Source organism: Mustela putorius, unplaced genomic scaffold (genome assembly GCF_011764305.1).
Source record: "Mustela putorius furo isolate JIRA1106 unplaced genomic scaffold, ASM1176430v1.1 tig00000139_pilon_pilon_pilon, whole genome shotgun sequence".
Classification (NCBI taxonomy): domain Eukaryota; kingdom Metazoa; phylum Chordata; class Mammalia; order Carnivora; family Mustelidae; genus Mustela; species Mustela putorius.
In genome coordinates, this window is record NW_025421293.1 from 6,504,228 (window position 1) to 6,526,693 (window position 22,466).

General features: G+C 59.0%; 1 protein-coding gene across 5 annotated transcripts in view; it reads left to right on the top strand.

Annotated features, from left to right (window-relative positions):
• The window catches only part of LOC101674939 (NADPH--cytochrome P450 reductase), a 60,215-nt gene that overhangs the window by 34,768 nt on the left and 2,981 nt on the right, over positions 1–22,466 (top strand). For all 5 annotated transcript variants that reach the window (XM_004761635.3, XM_004761634.3, XM_013061010.2 and 2 more), the window contains exons 3-8: positions 15,648–15,696; positions 18,925–19,053; positions 20,577–20,726; positions 21,237–21,361; positions 21,704–21,793; positions 22,114–22,212. In XM_004761635.3, the coding sequence (XP_004761692.1) occupies positions 15,648–15,696; positions 18,925–19,053; positions 20,577–20,726; positions 21,237–21,361; positions 21,704–21,793; positions 22,114–22,212 (642 nt within the window). The remainder of the gene's footprint in view (positions 1–15,647; positions 15,697–18,924; positions 19,054–20,576; positions 20,727–21,236; positions 21,362–21,703; positions 21,794–22,113; positions 22,213–22,466) is intronic.

Here is a 22,466-nt window from a genome sequence, read left to right on the forward strand (position 1 = left end):
TTTTCTTTTTGCTTTACTGATTTTCTTTTTCAACCTTCCATAAAGCTGCCTTGGAAAAAGGTTTAAGTAAAAAGGCAGATTCGTTGAAAGCAAGTATTAAGGAAGAGTGCAGCTGGTTTTTGGATTTAGAAAAATGACAGTGTGACAAAGATGAAACCACTGTCCCCCCAAGGCTGAATTCCAAATCATTCCTGTAACCAGGTCGCTTTGTCACGCTGGCTGTTGCCTGTGTTTTACCCAGACTCCAACCCAAGGGGCCTGCGGGCAGGTTTGGGGGCCCAAGGCGGACGGTTGCTGAGCTGAGACACAGACCCAGGCCTGCCCTCAGGGGGTGCCCTGAGTCCTGCCCAGAGCCAGTCTCGGGTTTAGGCCGTGGGGCCGCACTCCGGCCAGAATACCCAGGTTGGGCGCTCCGGGTCCCACAGGCTCCTCATTCCCTGTTCCAGTCCTGACTGTTGCCTCTCCTGGAAAAGTTACGGTTCAGACATCAGAGCCGGTGCTTAGAGAACACAGTCCTCGTACTACGGACAGGACAATAGTTTTCCATTTTTAGACTCTTAAGCGAAGATCTCCTGAGGCCCCACTCTGCCCCTGGTAGCCACGAAAGCCGCGAACAAAATAGGGGAAGCCCCTGTGTTTATCAGGCTCTCAGTCTGTCGCTGGGCGGGGCCTGGGCGAGACCCTTCCTTTGCCCTGCCTCAGTTTCCCCATCTGCTAAATGGAGGCAATGACCCCATCCGCTGGGGCTTACGTGGGCGTTAGGTGATATCACCTGGTGTGTTCCTGGTGCTGGTGGCTGCAGCGTGTCAGAGTGTATTTTGTGTCAAGCCCTGCGTGGGGCACTGCAAAGACACAAGAAGGTGGCATTGGCATGGAAGAAAATGTGTGTCAGGACCTCAGGGGGTGCTTTGTAGAAACGCTTTAGGAAATGCCCTCGTGTGCATTGTCCAATCAAGGTATCTGCCACGGCCCCACGAGCCAGGCAGGCTCCAGGAATACCAAGAGGGACCTGCAAGGTATGCTTAGGGAGGTGGGGTTGAGCGGTTCTAGAAGGTGCTGTCATGCCCCGAGGCTTGGAGGGCTTTGCCTGCAGAGGACCAGACCAGCCAGCGAGTAGGACTCCAGCCTCTTGCGTGGTGACTGGCCCACGTGCCTTCCTGACGTGGAAGGTATTTTGGGGAGAAAACGCGTGGTAAGGGACCAGTGACCAGGTCCCCGTTTCCAGTCGCCCTGAGTTTGTTGGTCTGTAAAGTGGAGATGTCCCCTGCACAGTTGGGCCCCAGGAGAGGACGTGCATGTACCACGGGAGGACGTGCATGTGCCATGGGAGCACTTGAGGCCACCATCCTCCCGGCACCGCTCTGGCCTTGCAAAACGAGCCTGACATAAAACTGCTAGGCCAGGGGCGCTGGTGGCTTGTCGAGTCTGTCTCTTTGCCGGGATGGGAAACCGGGCGTCCCTCCTTATAACGGTGAGGTTCTGGCTTCTCTGCGGCGTGTCTGCCGCTGCACAGCACCTCTTGTCGCTAACTGTACTGTGAGGAAGCCGGCTGGGGCTGGCTCGCGCAGGCCCTCTGCGGGGGACCCCTTCCCAATGCAGGGGTCTGGGCGACGAAGGTTCGAGTTCTGCCTCTACCTCCTAGTAGTCGTGCGATGCTTCCCGTGACTTAACCTTTCCGAGTCCTTGCCCTTCCTTCCTTATCTCCTAGACGGCAAACTGAACCACTCTAATCACGTGACTCTCGGTCGCGGGTTAGCACTTCGGCCAGGTGCAGATGGCCGTGACCCCGTCCCCAGATGGCGTGTGTCATTATCTTTATCCCTCCTGTTAGTACCCTGTCGAGTCTCACCAGAGCCCTTCAAGGGCTCACCCCACTTTGCAGATGAGCATACCGAGACTCCAGTGACCGAGGACCCAGGTCACCTGACCTACAGGGAGCAGAGCAGGCCAGACCGGCAGACTCCACAGGCCACGCTTCCCTGTTTGCCACAATGCCCTCGGCCTCTTAAGGTGGCACCAGTGCCCTGTTTCACACCTGAGAGAAAACACTCCGAGCGGTCACTCGGCTGGCCCCCAGGGACACAAGCCTGGCCCTCCTGCTGTAAAGCCTGCACCTCTGTCCCTGACCACTTCGGTCCCCAGCTAGCACACGCGGTCTCCGCTGCAGCACAGAGCCTCAGGGGCCACCGGCTCAGTGGGGAGTCTCAGGGCTTAGTGTGGGGACTGTGCGTGGCCCTGGGCTGCGTGACTAGCATGGGGTGGGGCCGGGGCGTGGACGAGGCAGGCAGAGCTGACCGGCAGGGCTACCCATGGGCTGCGTGGGGGGTGGACGAGGGTGGATGAGGGGCTGTCGGGAGGCGGGTGGAGGGGGCGCTCCAGGAAGCGGGCCTGAGAGAGATGGGGAGGCCAGGGAAGGGAGTCCTGGGGCTCACACAGCGAAGGCACAGTCGATGGGACGTGGGGGCCTGGGTGTGAAGAGCCGGGAAGGCGCGGGGGAGTCGGCGCCAGGCAGCCGCTCAGGGCAGGCTTGGGGATTGGGGAAACTGAGGAAGCCTCTGGGAGGAACGAGGCGGGACAAGGGAGCCGAGCAAAACCCAAAGTTATGAGATTTGGATCCTTTGCAAGCAGTGGGGGATGGCACGACCAGACAAGAGGGAGGCCAGGTGGCTAGAAGGAAGACCTTTTTTTTTTTTTTTTTTTTTTGTCTTTTGTTTTTTGTGTTAAAGCCGAGAGAGAGCTGCGGTTAGGTCTCTAACCACACTCTCTAACCGCCCCTTTGTCTAGTGCCCTTGGCCCTGGGGGGGCGGGCAATGAGGAGCAGGAGACCAGGGAGGTCAGAGGGAAGGTCGGTTCCAGAAGGGCTGCCTTGTTTCTGCGGGTCACCTTGCTGCCGGAGTGTATTTAACTCACGCGTGCTTTGACGGACGAGTCACCAGAATGGCCCCCGCGTCGTCTGTGTCAGAGCACCCACTCTGCGGCGGGAGTGGTGTTCTTCGGTCTCGATTTGGTTTTCCGTCCTGTGAATTACCATAATCTCTTCATTCTGATGACTGACTTTCCGAGGCTTTCCGGTCGGGAGGACAGTTACCAACAGCACCGCCGTGAACATTCTAGTAGGTGCGTTTGGTTGCCGAACGGACATTGCTCTGTTCCGTGTGTGCCGTGACGTGGAGCTGGCGAGTCGTGGGGAAGGTTTAATCCAGCTCTAGTGGGTCCTGCTAAGCGGTGTGCCAGCGTGTTTGTCCCGGTGTCCGGCCCGCCGCCGGCACGTCCCGTCCTCACACGTGCTTTTGTCACCTTTCTTCTTGTGGCCATTCCAACAGGCATGTGGAGGCACCCTGTCTCGACCAGCATTTCTCTGAAGACCCATGACCTTGTCGTATGTTTTACGGGCCATTTAGAAACCTGGGGTGAAGGGCCTTTCCAGACTTTGCCCATCATCTCCCAGTGGGTTGTTGGCCCAGCCGGTTTGTCGGGGTTCTTTATGTTCTAGATACGGGGCCTTCGTTAGCGGGACAGATGGTAAACGCTGCCTCCTTACCCTCTTACGCATGTCTTCGGACGGTCAGAAGTGCTTGACTTACGCTTAGTCCCATTCCTCAACCTTTTGGTTGACCTTAAACCTTCACGGCTGATGTTTTTCTGCCCAGGTTAACTTATCCCACGGTCATAAAGATGTTCTTTTTACGTTTTTTTTTCCTGAAAGCTTCCGTGATGGGGTGGAGGCGAGTGGGAGGGATGGGGTGGCCGGGTGATGGACCCTGGGTGGGTGTGTGCCATGGTGAGCGCTGTGCGGTGTGTGAGCCTGATGATTCACACACCTGTACCCCCGGGGCAAATACTACATTCTATGTTAGTAAAAAAAATTTGTATGTACTGCATACAGTTGGATCACTGGTTTTAGCCTATTATTTAAAAAAATAAAAGCTTGGTCATCTCTAAAAAAAAAAAAAAACTTCCTTGAGGGGCACCTTTTAGGATTCTTAGGATGGCTCAGTCGTTTAAGCATCTGACTGTTGGTTTCGGCTCAGGCCATGATCTGTGGGTCCTGAGATCAAGCTCCACACCCAGCTTCTCCCTCTGCCCCTCCTCCTGCTTGTGCACTCTCTTTCTCGCTCTAAAATAAATAAATAAATACATTTTTTTAAAATAAAAAAGCTTCCTTCAGTGTAGCTTTTATTTATTTATTTTGAAGATTTTGTCCATTTATTTGAGAGGAAGAGAGGGAGAGAAACCACAAGCAGGGAGAAAGGCAGGGAGAGAAGCAGACTCCCCGCCGAGCAGGGAGCCCCGTGGGAGGTTCGAGGCTCGGTCCCAGGACCCCGAGATCATGACCTGAGCCAAAGGCTGGTGCTGAACCGACTGAGCCACCCACGTGCCCCTCTGGTATAGCTTTTGAACTTCGACCTGCATCCAGCGGACGGTGACTTGGTATCGGCTGGGTGTGTGTGGCACTTGAGGTTCTTTCTGTCCCTCGTGGGCGTCCATCCACGGCACCCAGCACCAGCTACTGAAAAAGGCCCTTGTCTTCCCGTCGTCCTTCAGCATCAGTGTTGACATCAGTCAGATACCCATGACTGACCTGTGAAATGCCGGTCAGTTTCTGGACTGTTCTGTCCCTTTGATGCGCTTTTTTGTCCCTTCGTCAACACCGCACTGTTCTGTTTTCTGTGATTTTGAAGTCACTCTTGACTTTGTATCTGGCAAGTCACATCCAGCTTTGTTCTTTAAGGAATCTCTTGGCTTCTTTGGGCCCTGACACTTCCGTGTAGAAACCAGCATGTCAGTGTCCACCAAAACTGAAGAGGGACTAAAACCAGCCCTGCTGGGGTTTTAGTCGGGATCGGCTCGCGTGTATAAATTAACTGGCGCCTTATACTATGGAGTCTCCTGGTCCACAAACATGGTTGTATGCCCTGGAGAGGCCTTTCGAACCGTTTGTAGTAGCAATTAAAGGCTTGTTAAGGAGAGCGGCGCGTCCTTCTAATGATGCTGGTGGTAACTCCGACCCGCTCCCACTTTGTCCTCAGCCTCCACCCGGCTCGTGCCCCGGGACAGAACGTTCCAGGGTGGCTCCTGGTCAGAGACCACTGGGTATGATGGTTCCCGCAGGAGTCTGAAGCCCCAGGGTTCCCCACCGACCCCACTTTGCCTACCCATGGAACACAGCACTCTGCGTGGGGCACCTGTCTTGTCGGTTGGCCATTTGTGTTTCTGCCTGCCCTGGGGCAGTGAGAGCCTCTCACCCGCGTGGGACCCTCGTGTGGGACTTTCAGAGAACAGCGGTTACTAGCGCTAAGTCTGTTCCTGGTGCGGACTGGCCTAGAGGCTGGCCTTGGCTTGCCTGGGGGTTTTAGATCTTGGAATTAGAACATTGTTTTAAATTAGAACATTTGGGGCATCTGGCTGGCTCAGTCAGTTAAGTGTCTGACTCTTGATTTCGGCTCAGGTCAAGATCTTGGGATCATGAGATCAAGCTAGGGCGCCTCTCTCAGGCGCCTGGGTGGCTCAGTGGGTTAAGCCGCTGCCTTCGGCTCAGGTCATGATCTCAGGGTCCCGGGATCGAGTCCCGCATCGGGCTCTCTGCTCAGCAGGGAGCCTGCTTCCTTCTCTCTCTCTCTCTGCCTGCCTCTACGTCTACTTGTGATTTCTCTCTGTCAAATAAATAAATAAAATCTTTAAAAAAAAAAAAAAAGAGTCTCTCTCTCCCTGTCTCTCTACCCCCCCCCCCAAAAAATAAATAAAAAATAAATCAGAACATTGAAAAGGCTGGCACATAAAACCCAGACTTACAGCTTCTCTTAGAAAAAGAAAACCATCAGAGGAGCGGTGGAGCTGAACGGGGTCACCCTTGTAGGGGGTCTGTACCCCACCCAGGCCGCTGGGCTCTTCTTCTGCTCTGTTGGAGGTGATGGGCACTGTGGAGCCCCCACACGTACCTCGGCTTCATGCCTGGCGCCCCAGAGAGCTTTAAAGAAAAACAAAGCTTTTTATTGTGGAGCCTTTCAAACAAACCCCGACGCACAGAGAGCACAGAAGAGCGAGCGCCAGCGCCGGTGGCGGGCGGACACAGCTCTCCAGCCAGCCGGAGCCGTGTCCCCCCTCCCTGTGGCTCCTGGCTTGTCTGAGAGCCATCGTATTTCAGGAGCAGCCCTGCCATCCGGGTGAAATCTGAAAAAAGGAATGATTTCGTAGCAGATCACAGAGATCTTCCCTATGAGATGATGTGAAATGTGAAAATAGTCCTTCCTTCTAAAATCTGAGGGCCCTGGGACGCCTGGGTGGCTCAGTTGGTTAAGCAGCTGCCTTCGGCTCAGGTCATGGTCCCAGCGTCCTGGGATCGAGTCCCACATCGGGCTCCTTGCTCAGCAGGGAGCCTACTTCTCCCTCTGCCTCTGCCTGCCACTCTGTCTGCCTGTGCTCGCTCTCTCTCCCTCTCTCCCTCTGATAAATAAATTAAAAAAAAAAAAATCTTTAAAAAAAATAAATAAAATCCGAGGGCCCTCCTGTCTGCACGCAGCTCGGGGCTGCCCTCACAGCCAGGAAAGCCAGCCCCAAGCTCCCGGATCCCCAGACCCTCAGGAGCACATGTTTATAGTTCCTGATTAACAGATGGATTTTTTTTTAACACTTTTTTTAAAAAAATTCAGGATCTAAGCAAAACGGCAGTTGATAATTAGATCTTATAAGTCCCTCTCCTGGGGGTTCAGGTACGTTGGGCTATCATCTGCCTGCAGCAAAACACGCCATTTTAAAGTTTACGGTTCAGGACTCCAGGGTGGCTCAGCCGGTGACACGTCCGACTCTTGATCTCGGCTTCTGGCTTGATCTCAGGGTTGTGAGTTCAAACCCTGTGCTGGGCTCCATGGGGGGCCACGGAGCCTACTTTAAAAAAAAAACAAAAACAAAAAACAGTCCGGTTTGATGAGTTCTGCCAGAGGTATGGCTGTAGAACCAGTGTCACAGTCAAGACAGAAAACATTCCTCCGTTCCTCAAATTCCCTGTGACCCTGTGCAGTGAACACCCACCCACCCCCACGAGTGACCGACCGCAATCTTATTTCTGTCCCTGTAGTTTTTGCCTTTTCCCGGATGTCCTGCGAATGGAATGACGTAGCTACGGCCTTTCACGCCTGCCTCCTCCTCCTCAGCGTGGCAGGAAGTCTCGTCCCGGACGGGCTACCCTCCATCCCTCGTGTCTCCCCGCAGCGGTTTTGTTCCAGAGACCAGACCGTCTGTTTCGGTTTCCCACAGTCTGGGTTTTGCTGATGGCATCCCACTGGGGCTTGCTTCTGAAAAGCCACAAAGGAGCTCATTTTCCAGCGTGACCTTCGTCTCGGGGCTTGCTCTCGACCGAAGGGCCGGGAAGGCTGGGAGTCGAGGCTGACAGCGTCGTGTCCGTCCGTGTAAAGTAGTTTTCCACGCCCAACTCGGGGCCACTCTCTCTAGAGAGACGTGCTGGGCTCTGGCGGACGGGAACACAGGAGCACACACGAGCGGGACGAGGCGGCAGGTGCAGGGGGGAGGCCTCTGAACGCAGCAGGGCGCGTCGAGCAGAAGCGTGAGCAGGAGCTCAGGGCGAGCACGGGCGGGACGGCTCTGGGAGGGGCGTCCCCAGGCGAGGTCACCAAGGGAGTTGGTTGTCAGGAAGGGAGTTGAGGGTCACTGAGGGAAATGGGGGCCCTGACCCGGGGGTCTGCAGGGCTGGAGGGGTGAAGCCAGCATGCTGCCCCATGCTGTGGGGAGAGCAGGCCAGCGGGGCCACGCGTGGCCGGTGGGGAGTCCCGATCCGCGTGATGGTGACTCCCGCCGAAGGCTGAATGGGAGGCTGTCCCTGAGGGAGACAGCAGCCCCTTAGAGCCTCAGAGCGCCCCATGTGATGAGGCCTGAGGATCCCTGAAGACCCCTGGGAAGGGCTGTGAAGGGCTTGCGGAGCCTGTCTGGGGATTCCTGTGAGCGGTGCTCAGCCCCGCAGGCTGGGGGGAGGCACAGCCTGCTCTGCTGGTGGGCGGTCGTGGCCTGCCACGGCTCTGGGCTCTCATGGCCTGAAGCTGGCTTCCTGCTCCCCTCCGGCCCCATCCTTGCCTGAGAAATGGGCATAGAAGTCCTTGCCCACTTGGCAGGGTGGGGGAGTTAAAAGAAATAGGATGTAGAGCCCCTTGAGTACTAGCTGGCATACGGTAGGCACTCAGTACGTCCGAGTGCCCATTCTCTGTTTTGGCTTTGACCCGTGCCCCCCCACAGGCCTCTGGCCGGCGGCCACAGCAGGGAGCACCATCCGCACTGGGTGCACCCCTGCGGGTCTGTTCTTGTTTCCTTAGGCGAGGGAGCTGATGGGTCGCGTGGAAGCCCCAGCAAGTCACTCTCTTTCCACCCAGGGTAGCTCTCGCTTTCAGCCCCGGGGCCCGGGCACTGCTCTGCCCACGGCTGAGATGCTGGGCCCGCGTCGTGGAGCCCATGCCAGCCAGCCTGCCCCCGGCTCTGCCCGCCACGGCGCGGCTCCGTGCTCACCCGTCTCTGGTCGCGGGCGCCTCGGCCCCGGGGAGTGGAGAACCTGCCCCCACGCCGGCTCTGGAGGGCAGCCGGTCCCCAGCAGCTGCCCCCCCACCCCGTGTCGCCAAGGGCAGGGAGGTCTCAGCAGGAATCCGCGCCCCGAGAGAATCACATTTGAGCTGGGAGTGTGGCGACCTCCTCCGCGTGCTGCCGGGACTGGAGACGAAGTGACTCACGGGGACGGTGGGCTTTATCTCCTTCCAAGTGACTCAGTGCCTTCGCCCTCCCCGCCCTTTGTCCTCCCCCAACGGCGCCCTGCAGCTGACTTCTGGGGCCCAAACCAGAGAGACTCCTGCTCCCAATTTAGGAGTGGAAAGCCCTAATTGGACCCGTGTGGTCTCTGGGCTCCGAGCCTGGGCCGGTCCGCTGACTCTCTGTACTCCGGGGGCCTCTGCAGGGCCGCCCCTATGGGGAAGCCGTCTCGGCAGTAGATGGGGGCCCGCCGTGCGGGGTGCCTGCCCTGGGTGATATGGGCCCGGCGCTGGGGGCTCCGTGGGCCACAGTTCTTTTGTGGCGAGGAAGACAGGAACCACAGCTAATTTACTACGATCCTGACGTGCCCCGGCAGCGGGATCGATGCGGCTTCCTTTGTGCAGTCGGCCTCGCCATAGCAACGTGCACAGCCGCCTTCTAGGGTCCAGAAGGGCTGTGTTCAGCCTTAGGATTTGCTTTTTTTTTATTTGGAAAAGGGGGAGGAAGTAGGGCTCCGATATAAACAGTTACCAAGGAGACCCGAGTCGGGGTTGGAAAGGTTTTCTCCTTCCCTCGGTCCATACAGAAGGGGGGGGTTGCCCCAACGCAGGGGATCACGGGAGGTCCTGGGCTGGAGTGGCGAGTCCGCCCCGGGGGGACGGGTGCAGGCAGGGGCTCGGCAGAGGCTCCGGCGGGGCTGGGGTGCCCGGGGCACTCCCCGAGGTCACGGCCCGTCTGCCGTCTGCGGAGGGATGGACAGAGCCCGCGTTCCTGGCCGCTGGCTCCCTGCCCGTTTCCGGGAGCCGGCCGGAACCTGCCTTCTCCCTTAAGTCCTGGGGTCGGAAGAGAAGCCATGGGGTGCACGTACTCCTCTCCGCGGGACGAGCCCACCCTGAGAAGGTTAGTTTCGGACGTGTCCCCGCAGCAGCCCACACCGATGCCCCTCGGGAAGGGCCCCTGCCTGGGCAGGCTCGCCGTGGAGGCATGAGGGGGCGCCCTGTGGAGCTGACCAGCAGAGTCGGGTGGTCCCCGGGGGGCTCATCCGGTTCGTGGGACCCCCAGTCTCTTGGGTTCTGGTTTGCAAGCTGCATTCTCTGCTTCCAAAGGAAGAGATTTGGGCTGGAAACCAGGAAGGCCCCGGTCGCGGGCTCCCCGGCCTGGGAAAGAGCAGGATCCAGGTGCACCAGCCAGTGTGGAGCCGTCTGGCAGGGTGGGGCCAGTCGAGGGCACTCAGGTGTGGCCCCACGTGGACAGCTGGTGAGCTCTGCCACCCTGAGCCTAGCAGCCAGGCTTGGCGGGGCAGGGATGGGGGCAGGTTCTGCTGCTCCCCGAGGCCACATGTAGCCTGTGGGAGCATCAGCAAACGGCATCCAGTCGTGTCGGGGCGGTGCCTGGAGGCGCGGGGTCGCCCTGAGTCTCCTCGGCTTTCTCCTTCTCCCCATGCAGCACGGTCCACCCCACATCTCTGGAAGCCACCCCCGGAGCCCAGGGGAGAGGGTCCGGGCTGAAGCTACTGAAGGAGCCCCAGCTGGCCTCCAGAGGTGCTCGCGCTTCTAGAGAGAACGTCCTTCTCCCCGGAGGGCAGGCCCCGTCTTGCCCGTCCTTGAATGTTCCCAGCAGGCCCTGCTCCGGCCCCCGTCCCGGCCCCCACTTTCCGAGCAGCCGGCCTGGAATTCCCGCCCCATGCCTGTGTCTGGAGGCCACACACCCTGGGGCAGAGGCCAGGCACCCCAGGGCGGCCAGAGCTCAGCTCCGCCCACCCCCTCCCCACTCCCCCACTGCGTGGGCCTCATCCAAGAGCCGTTGGCAGCCAGTTTCTGTGGCTTTCCCTTGGGAGCCGTTTTCTGTCTCTGAGAATAGAACCCAGTTCTTCTGGGAGGCCTTTGCGGGTGTCTTGGGATGCCCTCTGGGTGGACGGTCTGGTCTACCCGGGCCGCTGGGCGTCTTTGAAGTCCCAGGGTGACCCAGATGGCTCTCTCCTGGGCAGCACCCTCTTTGTCCTTGAGGGTTATCCAGACTCCAGATGGCGTACAAGGCCAGGGAGGGGAGGCCGCAGAAACCAAGGCACGGTGTTTTCAGTAAGAGGAGTCTGAGGCTTGCAAGGCCACCGCTTGTCCGTCGCAGGCCCACTTGGTGGCAGGTCCGGAATCCATGGGGGCTGCGCCCTCCCATCCTCCAAGATTGCCCGTGGAGGCCGGCGCTGGCACTCCTGGCATGGCAGGGGGTACCCCTCATGCCTCCCGCGGGCAAGTCTCACGTCCCCCTTCCTCAGACGGAACCACGGTCCTTGAGAAGTGACAGGAGTTGGCTTTTCTGATGTCGAAGCCTGGAGGGTGTCCGGTGGGTCGGGAGCCCTCCAGCCACCTTCTCAGGCCCGACGGCCCCAGAGGCCGTGCTCGGTGCCAGGCTTGGGGCTGAGCGCAGAGGCCCAAGCAGCTGCCCCCCCGAGCCGCAGATGGAGCGATGGGTCGGGGACACGGAGTCCCGGGCCCGGATGGAAGCCTGTGCCACGCTGAAGGTGGTGACAGACAACCTTCCCACGTGAGGAGCCGGGAGGGGTGCCCTGAGGAGGAGATGGTGTGCTGTGTCGGAAGGGATACGCAGGAGTTCATGGGACGGAGAGCGTTGTGGGCGGAGGCACCAGGCAGCTATGAGCCGGAGGTCAGCGTGGCCCAGGGCATCTGGAAGGTGCGAGGCACGCCCCGCCCCCGAGGGCTCTGTAGCTTCTCTGCTTCGGTCTCTGCTTGGGGCCTCGCTGTTCTGGTCATCGACGTTGTCGATCTGTCTCCACGCATGTTTCTAAACCTACGCTGCGGTTTTCATTTTCTCGGTGCAGAAACATTTCGTGCTCGCTGTAGGGAAGAGGGGTGGGGGCTTGGGCTTAGAAGTCAGCCAAGGAAGGAAACAAAGACAGTCGCTCCGCCCTGGGACAGAACCGTTCTCCGCGGGCGGGCTCGCCTGTGCTTTCCAGACCTTCCCGTCTTCTAGTCAAAATGGGATCGCGCCCCCTGCCTTACTCTGTAACCCGCGTTGTCTGCTTAGCGGCGGGTCACGAGTCTCCTTCCCCACTGGTGGGTGGGGACTGTGCTCCCCTGTCCTGCCTCTCCCTAATTCTTAGACGTTGGAGTTGTGTCCCCCCCACTTTTATAACTGTAAAGTATATTCGTGATACACTTTATTATTATGTTGTTATTATTACAATACGAAATTATAATACGAAAAACCAAAATTGGAAACAGCATAGGCACCACCTGCCTCGTGTTCGAATCCTGCAATTTCCCCTCTCAGGGTGCTGGGGTTGTTCTCTGGAGGCCGTTTCTGGGAGGAATTAGCAGTGTGCTTTCCGTTTTTCAAGGACACAGACTCTTGTTTTGATCCTATGGGTCGCGCCTCCTACCCCAGACCGTGTGGTGGTCTGCGGCTGGGGGGAGGTGGGGGAGTGGGGGGCACCGTTGAGGGGCTGCTTTTTAGGTGTCAGCTAAGTACATTTCATTTGTTTTCGTTTGTTGGTTCACACCTTGTGAACTTCGCCGTTCTGACCATTTGTTAAGTACAGATCAGTGGCTCTCGGGCGGCTGTGGCCACGTACAGAGGGAAGCCACGTGTGGTTCCGTCCCTGCGCTGCTCTCCCCGGCTCATCACAGTGTGTCCCTCGCCGAAGCGTCCGTTCACGCTCGAGTTTCTGGCTCAGTGTAGGTCATCAGCTCTCATGGCTCAGAATTCACCAGGCGTGCAGCGGTGGGGGTCCGGCACCGAACCTGGGAGAGCGTGCGGGGTTGCAAGCGCCGTGGTCTGGGCGGAGCATGAACGGGAAAGGCAGGGAACACGTGGTTGTTCGAGGCCGGGCAGGGACAGATGCCAGACATGCAGTTCGAGATGTCCAGACACCGGGCCCCTTTGGAGTGGGGAGGGCAGGGGTGTAGGCCTGAGGACCTGTGGTCCTGCTCTTGCCCTGCCGCCTTGAGGGGAGGGCCTGTTCCGGGTTCCTGGGCTGTGGGGTTGTGTCTGGGTGGGAAGGTCTGGGCAGCGGGTGGTGGGCAGGGCCCGTGGGTCCCCACAGGTAATGCCCTTGAACTCCGGGGCCCTGAAAATGGCTCTGGTCCTGGACCTAACGTAGTGAAAAACCCAGGGAGCGTAGGTAGGAGCTCTGTTACCTTTATGTTCGCAAAATCACGTGTCTACACAGCTTGGCAGAGCCCTCCTCCAAAGGAAGCTTCCTGGTAGGTCTCCCCGTGGTCTCCAGCCCCCAGGCCCGCACAGACGCACTGTCGTGCCGTGGTGGGGGTGCGTGTCTGCACGCGCACGTGCCTGCGTCTGTGTTCCCTGGGACTTTATTGCACTTGCGTGTGCACAGGCAGCCACAGGATGTCGTGGGAGGAGCAGAGACCTTGGAGTCAGACTGGGGCCGGGCCCTTGCCAGACCCTTACTGGGCACAAATACTGCCGCCGGGCCACAAGCAGCCTCCCTGGACGATGGACACCGGTCCCCCCAGACACAGCGCAGCACCTTTTTGTCCTTTTCTTCGGTGACATTTGCCAGAGCCTGCACAGTGGTATCTGTCAGGCCCGTGTTCTAGATGAGCAACAACAAAGCCCAGGTTCAAGTTCACTCGGCTGCGGATTGGCAGGATGGCCGTGACAGCCCGGGCTGCCGAGCCTCTGCGTGACCCCCCACCTCGCTGCGCCCCTGCCGGCCCAAGCGTGTTGTCTGTGGGGAAAAAGCAGATTTGGGAAGCAAATTGTGGATGCATAACCTTTATGAAAATAGCGTCTCTACAGAAAGGGACACACAGAGAGATGACCTCAGCACATGAGCAAGGGCTAACTACCTCCCAGATCAAAGCACAGATTGTTCTCGGCGCCCTGGGAGCCCCGGCTGCCCCTCGCCGTGGCCTGACTCCGGTCCCGGTGCATGGGTTTCGCCTGTTTGGGGACTTTGTACAACGAAGTCATGCTCCCACTCTCTCCCCCGTCTGGCTTCTTGCACTTGGCCTCCCGCCCCGGGACTCATTCACGTGCGTGTGCACAGTGATCATTCTTGCCACGATGGAGAATGTCGTTCTCTGTTTGTTCTGCGGGTGGACGTTAATTAGGGTGTTTCCCATTTGGCACCCACATGTCTAACGCTGCTGGAACATTCTACACACGGATCTTGGTGCACGGGCACTGCTGCGCTCTATCCGCTCTGCACCGGGGAGCAAGGTGCTGGGGTGTGGGCAGACAGGAGAGACCGCCGAGCAGCACCGGGGAGCTGCCAAGCCACCGTCTGCTGCGCCGTGGTCTTCTCTTCTGTTTCCCTGGTAACTAATGAGGCCGCTTCTCCCGATAGTAGCCTTAGATGCTCTCTTTAAGAAAGTGCTTGTTCAGGTCTTTCGATAGCTTTTTTTTTTAATTTTTAAGATATTTTTTATTTATTTGACACACAGAGAGAGAGAGGTCACAAGTAGGCAGAGAGAGAGGGGGAAGCAGGCTCCCCGCTGAGCAGAGACCCTGATGTGGGGCTCGATCCCAGGACCCTGGGATCATGACCTGAGCCGAAGGCAGAGGCTTAACCCACTGAGCCACCCAGGCGCCCCTTTTGATAGCTTTTTCTGTTGGATTATCCGTCTTTTGCTAATTGATCTGTAAAGGTTTTTCTTACGTTCTTTACTCAAGTCCTTTGTCAGATACACAGAAATTGCAAACGTCTGTTGTGTCGTGGCTCACTTTTCGTGTCCTCAACAGTGCCATCTTGAAACAACCACATTTTAGTGTTCAGACTGGGCACTGCATTCAGATTGGCCACATTGCATGCTTCCCGAAGATTTGCCCTTCAGGGAGAGGTCTGGGTTTTGTGCCTTGCTGCCTTGAGCCTGAGCGTCCCTAGCAAGGCTGACTGGGTGGGTCTTTATTTTTGATTTTCGATTATTTTTTTTAAAGATTTTATTTATTTATTTATTTGTCAGAGAGAGAGAGAGAGAGAGAGAGAGAGCGAGAACACACAAGCAGGCAGAGCGGCAGGCAGAGGCAGAGAGACAGGCAGGCTCCCTGCTGAGCAAGTCCCATGTGGGACTCGATCCCAGGACGCTGGGATCATGACCTGAGCCGAAGGCAGTGGCTTAACCAACTGAGCCACCCAGGCGTCCCGATTTTTGATTATTTTTTAAAGATTTATTTATTTTAGAGAGTGAGAGAGCAGGCAGGAGGTCAGAGGCATAGGGAGAGAGAGAGAATCTGGAGCAGACGCCACATGGCGTGTGGAGCCCGACACGGGGCTCGATCCCACAACCCTGAGACCACCACCTGAGTCCAAACCAAGAGTCAGAGGCTCAGCTGACTGTGCCCCCCCAGATGCCCCTCACTGCGCGTCTTCAGATGACTCCGCAGGCCTGGGCCAGAGGAAGAGAAGAGAACAGGAGGCCAGTGGCCGGGAGGGGCAGGGTGGGCCGCAGTGGTGCTGCTGTCTGGAGGGGACGAGGCGCAGGTCCCCAGAAGGTGCCATGGAGAAGGGAGCAGGTCCCTGTGGCCCCAGTGCTCGGACGGGAAGGGGGGCTTGGGGGCGAAGCAGGGGTCTGTGGAGGGAGGGGCTGGACGCCCCCGGGGCGCCTGTGCGGAGAGCCTTCCCAGAGAATGTGTGGAGCGGAGTGGCGGGCGCGGCGGGAGAAGCTTCTGAAGGGGCTTGCGTGCCCCGGCCTGTGGCCGTGGGGGCCTGCGGGGACTGGAGGTGGGACAGGGCCATCCGGACCCCTGGCTGGATGGTGAGGGATGGGAGACACGGCCTTGACCTTCTTTGTTCTCTCTGATCCTGGGAAATGGCCCCCATCCCCGCCCTGGCAGAGGGGGGTCTCGGGAGGCTTTCAGTTCAGAAGTCCTGCCCCGGGGCCACGCGCACCCCATGCCCACCAGGTACTTTTGTTTTTCAGGACGTCCTCCGTCAAGGACAGCAGCTTTGTGGAAAAGATGAAGAAGACGGTGAGTTTTCTCTGTGTCTGTGCCCGTCCCCAAGGGGTCGAGGCCCTGGTGGATGGGGGCGGGAGGCCGGCTCCACTCGGGGAGAGACAGGAGGACAGGCACGGACCTTCTCATCTCTCCAAAGCCCGGAAGCTGTCCTGCGTGGCCCGGAAGGCTTCCGCTGTCTTTTGGATGTTTACCTCTTGAACCAACCACACCGAGACCAGCTTCTCCCTCCGACTCCGGGGCTCTCCCCTGTCCTCCTGCCCAGTCCAGGCCCGGGCCCTGGCGGGTACAAACCTCACACAGCTGTGGCCAGTGCCCAGCCATGGTTTTCTCTGGTTTTGATGAAGTATTTCATGCTCCGGGAAAGTACTACATCCACACGCTTAAAATCCCAAACTCTTCAGGAGGAAGCCTCTCTCCTCCTGTCCCTGCCACGCAGCACCAGGGTTCTTAGCCTTTTGTGAATCCTTCTAGAGCTCCCGCATGCGAATACCACCAGCCCCCAGATTCTCACGTCTCTTTAAAACACAAAGGGTGGCGTATTACACGTGGTCATAAACCAGGCTCTTCTGTAGCTGCTGTTCTTTAAGTGACTGGTCTGTGTTAGAGCACCTCGCAGAGTTCAGAGACGCCGCCTCCTCTACCGAGCTCCATAGTGATTTCATTCTGCGACCGTGAACGTGACATTTGTCTTTCCGCCCCGTCAGTGGGCCCTTGGACTCCTTCTAACCCTTAGCTCTTCGGAACGGCGCTGCCCGCACTCTGCCGACCCATGTCCACAGGAGCAAACACAGTAAAATCCCAGAACTGGAACCGTGGGATCCCAAGGCGTGCACTTTTGAACTTGAGCTGTAGAAGCTGCCAGGTGCCCCCCGCCACCGCCCCCGGGGTCACCCCGGTGCACTCGCATTAGCAGGCTGTGGGCAAACCTGGTGCCCCTGAGCTTTGCCAGGAGAGTTCATCATCCCAGTGTGGCGTTTGCCAGTTTTCTAGGTTAAACAAAGCTCTCCCTGTGTCCTTCCAATTTGCATTTTTCTTATGAATGGGTTTCGGCAGGTTTCCGCGTGTTGGGACAGCATTTCCCGTTTTATAGATTCTCGCTGCAAATCTCCCGCCTGCTCTTCTGTCGGGGTCGGTCCTTCTCGAGGAATTCCTGGAAGTGAGGAGGGAGATGAACCCTGTTCGTGACATGAGTTACAGATATTTTTCCTGGTTACACGTTCGTGTCGTGCCCCGGTTCGTGCGCACGAGCGGGTCACCGTGTCGTTATTCGTGTGCTTGATTCTTCCCGTGACTTCTGGACTTCAGTTCTTTGCAGTTTGAGTCATGAACTGTAAACAGAAGAGAACTCTTGCACATTTTCTTTTCAGTGCCCTCTAGTACTTTCTCACTGTTCGTAGCTAAAATCCGGTCTGTCGGGAATCTGTCCCGGCGTCCGATGGGAGCCGTTGATTCCGCACTGAGCTCCGTGCCGCGGCCCATCTTACGATTCCCAGATGTATTGGGGCCTTTTTCTAGATTTTTCCTGTCGCAGTACATGGTCAGGCTATCTGTGGACCGTGTCGTACTGTTTGAGTTTAGGAGGTTTCACAAAGCTCGCTTTCATTTCCGTACTGCTGGGCCCTGCCCCCAGCCCCCAGCCCCACCCTGGCTCTTATTTTATATGTAACCGCTTCAGTGAGAAACAGCTCATGTTCCACACAGGTCACCTTTTAAAGTATACACTTAAGAACTTTCAGTGTATTCCCAGATTTGCACCAACCACCACAGTCTGTTCTAGAACATTCTGTACCTCAAAAAGCCACCCTGTACCCATTAGCAACCAGTCCCCACTCCCTAACCCGCATCCCCCTCAGCCTGAAGCAACCATTCAGCTACTTGCTGGGCCCCTTAGAGGGTTGCCCATTGGGGGCCTTTCCTAGAAACAGAATCCTTCCGTGACCGGCTCCTTTCTCCGAGCCTCATGGCTCCGGGCTCCGTCTCATGGCGCGGGCCGGCGCTGCTTTCCTTCTCACCGCCAAATCACGCTTCAGCCGAAGGCTTTCTCTCTCCACTTGACCTCGAGGAGGAAGCTGTGGAGGTAGAGAGAGCTGTTGGGATGTTGCTCTGGCTGGCGGTGCTTTCTGGATTGGTGCCGGCGGAACAGACCTCTTGAATTCAGTCGCGTCTTTCTGCGCAAACTCTGCCTCTCGCTGTGGCTGAATCCTTCATCGGGAGCTTCTTGCAAGTTCCTCGGACGCTTCTCCCTGAGGGCTTCCTACGTTTCGACGCTGCTGTAAACAATTAGCTACTATTTTATATCCTGTTTTATTCCATTAGCCTGAAATCCTAAGACTGTCCTGTTTTACTAAGCAGTTTTTCTAACAGTTATTTAAAAGAACGTTTTGGGATCATCTATAGGACATTGGGGAAATAGAAAAGGTAAGAGAACACTTTAAAGCAGTTATAATCCATACATTTTCTTTTGTCCTTTGTAGCCACACATTTGGGCTCCGGGCAAAAACCAGACAGCGCTGTAGGGGTTGCGGGCACTGGAATCCTACCGCAGAGCGAACCTCACGTTGCGTAAAGGGACCGGAAGGGGGCCTGTGCCTCGCTTCTGTCTTCCGGATCCTGCAGGACCTGTCCGGTCGGCGGGGCCTAACTGGCTGCACCCCGTGCCGCAAGGGAGTCTGGGGAAGACAGGTCCGGCTTCTCTCCGGCTGTGAAGGCCGCAGGAGGCAGGTGGAGGGGAGAGCGCGGGAGCCCACCCGCTGGGTACCTTTCCTGTCACCGAGACTTTTGTGAAGAGTATTTTGTAATCACGCACGGTTCTCCACGTGGAGACTGACTTTTGCTCTACTTCTGGCTGGTCTTTTCCCCTCATGTGTGCGTGAGTATAAACACACACAGACGTACACACGCTGTGGGTCGAGAACAAAGTAGGAGTATATGGTACGTTTTGTTTGGTCTTTTTTTTTTAACTGAACATTACATCATGTGTTCTCCTGTGTCATTTAATAATCTGTCCACACTGTGATCTCGAGCAGCTGCTTGTCTGGGTGGCCTTCGTCGCTGACAGCCACAGTCGCCATGGCAGCGAGGGGACCGCCCCAGAGTGACTTAGGAGGACTTGAGGCAGGAAGGAAGGGGGTCTCCTGGAGGGACCCCACCTGCCCAGCCTGCCCCGCGGTCACCTGGAGGCTCTGGTGAAGCCTGTGGCTCGAGGTCCCTCACTGACACCCCGTGTCCGGCCTTCTCCAGGGCAGGAACATTATCGTGTTCTACGGCTCCCAGACGGGGACGGCGGAGGAATTTGCCAACCGCTTGTCCAAGGACGCGCACCGCTACGGGCTGCGGGGCATGGCCGCGGACCCCGAGGAGTACGACTTGGTGAGCACTCCCTGCCCCCCGGCCTTTCCAGTAGTGTTGGTCAAGGCGTCTGGAGCATAGAGGCGTGTAAGGGACTGAGCCAGCCCAAGGGACGGACAGGCATGGGCATCCCCTGGCATTGGTCCCGGCCTGGTGGCCCCGGGTCTGCAGGTGTGAGCTCCCGCGGCCGCGCACACCGCGGCTCTCCGGGGCTGGCCGGTGCCGGGAGGTGGGACTCAAGCCCCTAGTGGATTGGGGGGGGGCGCCTGGGCGGCTCAGTGGGTTAAGCCTCTGCCTTCAGCTCAGGTCATGATCTCAGGGTCCTGGGATCGAGCCCCGCATCGGGCTCTCTGCTCAGCAGGGAGCCTGCCTCCCCCCCCATCTCTCTCTGCCTATTTGTGATCTCTGCCTGCCAAATACATAAACAAAATCTTTACAAAGAAGAAAAGTGAACGGGTCTTAGCAGTCCGGGGAGGAAGTGTTTCCCGCCTCTCCCTTGTGCCCCCAAACTGCGGCGGCAGGGGAGGTGGTCCCTGCAACCCCGGTGGTGGGGGCACCTCCCGGAGCCCTGCAGCTGGGCCACAACATGAGGCCATAGTAACTTGTGTATTAACCGTAACCAGAACAGGGCCAGAGGGAAGGGGCCAGGGGAGCCTGATAATTGGGGGTTAAGGCCGCCCGTTGGGAGCCACAGTATGCCCCTGTCCTCAACACGGTGCTCCGTCAGGCCACCCAGGCCTGTCTGCGGGACTTGGTGCTCGTGTCCTTCTCCCCGCCCGCAGCCTCTCTCCGAGAGGGGAGCCGCGCGGCTTGCCTTGCTCGGGCGCCTCCTGGCATCGGCTCTTCATCCTTCCCCGAGCATGGCAATGGAAACTTCCAGCTGTTTGCCTCCTGATGGGGGTAGGAGAGCCGAGACCAGCCCGGCCCCCGGCCCCAGGTAGAGGCAGCGGCCAGGGAGCCAGGGGGTCCTGGGTGAATCCGGAGTTGCCTTCCTGCAGCTCCCGCACCACACTGCCCAGGGCCCTTTCTCAGACCCGCGCTCCTGTCCCCCGACGGCCCCACCCCCAACCTTCAGTCTCCGTGGCCCGCACCGCCCCTCAACTCTGCCCACGGCCCTCTGTTAATTTGGCCAACAGTTGGTTAGGGCCCCACTGTGCTCCTGGGACTTTGCGGGACGAGGAGGTTCTCCCCCAGGGGCCGAGGCCCAAGGCCCAGGGAAGCAGGTTGGGAACAGCTGCTGGCCCCGTACCCAGGCCCTCGCAGGTTTTCATCTGTGTCTGCTGTTCCTTTCCTCTGGAAATGCTTCCTCCCAACACTCCGAACCAACTGTCCCACTCACGGGTTCACACGCCACCCTCCTCCGTGCAGCCCTCCATGACTGCTTGGTGCCCCTTCCTGAAGGACTCCCTTGCCCTCCCAGAGCCTGTGGGACGTGGCAGCTGCCCCAGGCAAGGCCTGGGCTCACCCGTCCGCATCCATCAGGCGAAGACCTGACATGGCTCAGTCGTGGTCGCTGGGCCCGGGCCCTGCTCTTGTCTCCCCAGGCCGACCTGGGCAGCTTGCCGGAGATCGAGAACTCCCTGGCCGTGTTCTGCATGGCCACCTATGGTGAGGGGGACCCCACGGACAACGCCCAGGACTTCTATGACTGGCTCCAGGAGACTGACGTGGACCTCTCCGGAGTCAAGTATGCGGTGAGTCACCCCAGCTTCCCTGCCGCAGCCTCTCCCCAGCCTGTGGCACCTCCCCTGGGCCTCTGGCCCTCCGTTGTGTCCCAGCAGAAAGCTTCCCGTTCCCATGTCCTGCTCATCAGCCAGGAGTGAGAACAGGGGCTTCGAGCTGGGGGTGCCTACAGGGAAGACCCGGGGAAGGCTGCTCCTGGGACGGCCCTGTCGTCTGCCCCCCGCCACTTTGCTCCCAGGGACACTGGGTACAGAATACAGGCGAGAAAGGTAGACCAGGCTGGCCCAGATTCGGAGCCCCGGGGCGGGGGCTGAATTGCCTGCTGCCCCTCCCAGGGTTGAGGCTTAGAGGCTGCGGGTCACCTGGAAGCCCACCACTTCCAGGGGTCACAGTGGCCCACCTCACAGTGCCAGGTGTCTGGCAGCCGTGGAGGCCTGAGCCTGTGGCCTGGCTGGCTAGGGGGTGGGGGTACTCACCCCGACCCCGGAGCTGGCCTCAGACCCGCCTCTCTGTCCACACAGGTGTTTGGTCTTGGCAACAAGACCTACGAGCACTTCAATGCCATGGGCAAGTACGTGGACAAGCGGCTGGAGCAGCTCGGCGCCCAGCGCATCTTCGAGCTGGGCATGGGCGATGACGATGGGAAGTGAGTGCCTGGTCCCGCCCGGAGCCCGCGGGGTCGGGGGTCAGGGCCGACCGCACACACGAGGGGAGCGGAGCGCAAAGCCACACCTCAGCAAGCCTCCTGCGGGGCATCACCCAGGGCAAAGGAAGGCGGTCCCCGCCCCAGTCCCCGCCCCGTCCCTGTCCCCACTTTTGCCTCGCCCCCTCCTCTCCACCAGCCCTGCGCGGAGGGCAGCTGCGCCCGGTTAGCACAGACCCTCCAGATGCTGCCCGGCGCCTTGGGTTACATCCCTGAGCGGCCCTCGGGCTGCGTGGGGCCGGGGGCTCCCGAGGGCTGGGCTCATTCATTCCCTCTGGTCTCCAGCCTGGAGGAGGACTTCATCACGTGGCGAGAACAGTTCTGGCCGGCCGTGTGCGAGCACTTCGGGGTGGAGGCCACCGGAGAGGAGTCCAGGTGAGACGGGGCCCGTGGGCTGGGGGGGGGAGAGCCCGCCCGGTGGGGTCCCAGCGAGGACACCAGAAGCCAGGAGCAGCTCGGGCACAGCACGAGGGCCCCAGGTCCCAGCACTTGGGCTCTGCCTGCAAGTGCTGGGTGGCAGGGGGCTTCCTTATGTTCTTATGAAGCGGCCTCGAAGCCCGCGGCTCCTCGTCTGCTCGCTCGCCTTCCCGCCACCCTGGGCCCTCCCCCTGGAAGGTGCGGTCTCTGGCCCTGGCCCTGAGGCAGCCTCCCCCCTCTCGGGCCCCTCCCCATCTCACCCCGTCTCCCCTCCCCAGCATCCGCCAGTATGAGCTTGTGGTCCACCCGGACATAGACCCGGCCAAGGTGTACGTGGGGGAGATGGGCCGTCTGAAGAGCTACGAGAACCAGAAACCGTGAGTTGAGCGCGCTCGGGGCTCCGGGCGCCCGGAGGACCTGGCAGCCCCTTCACCTCCACCCTCCCCCGGAGCGGGCAGGGGTGGGGGCACCCGCGATTTCATCCCCACCACCCAGGAGGGCATAAGGCCTAGAGCAGAGAGGCGGAGGCTGCCCCGGCCTCTCCCAGTGGTCCCCCCAGGCCAGGCCACAGCAGCTGGGAGATGGGCCCTGGGCCATCAGCACTTCCGGAGACACAGCTCCGGAAAGACCC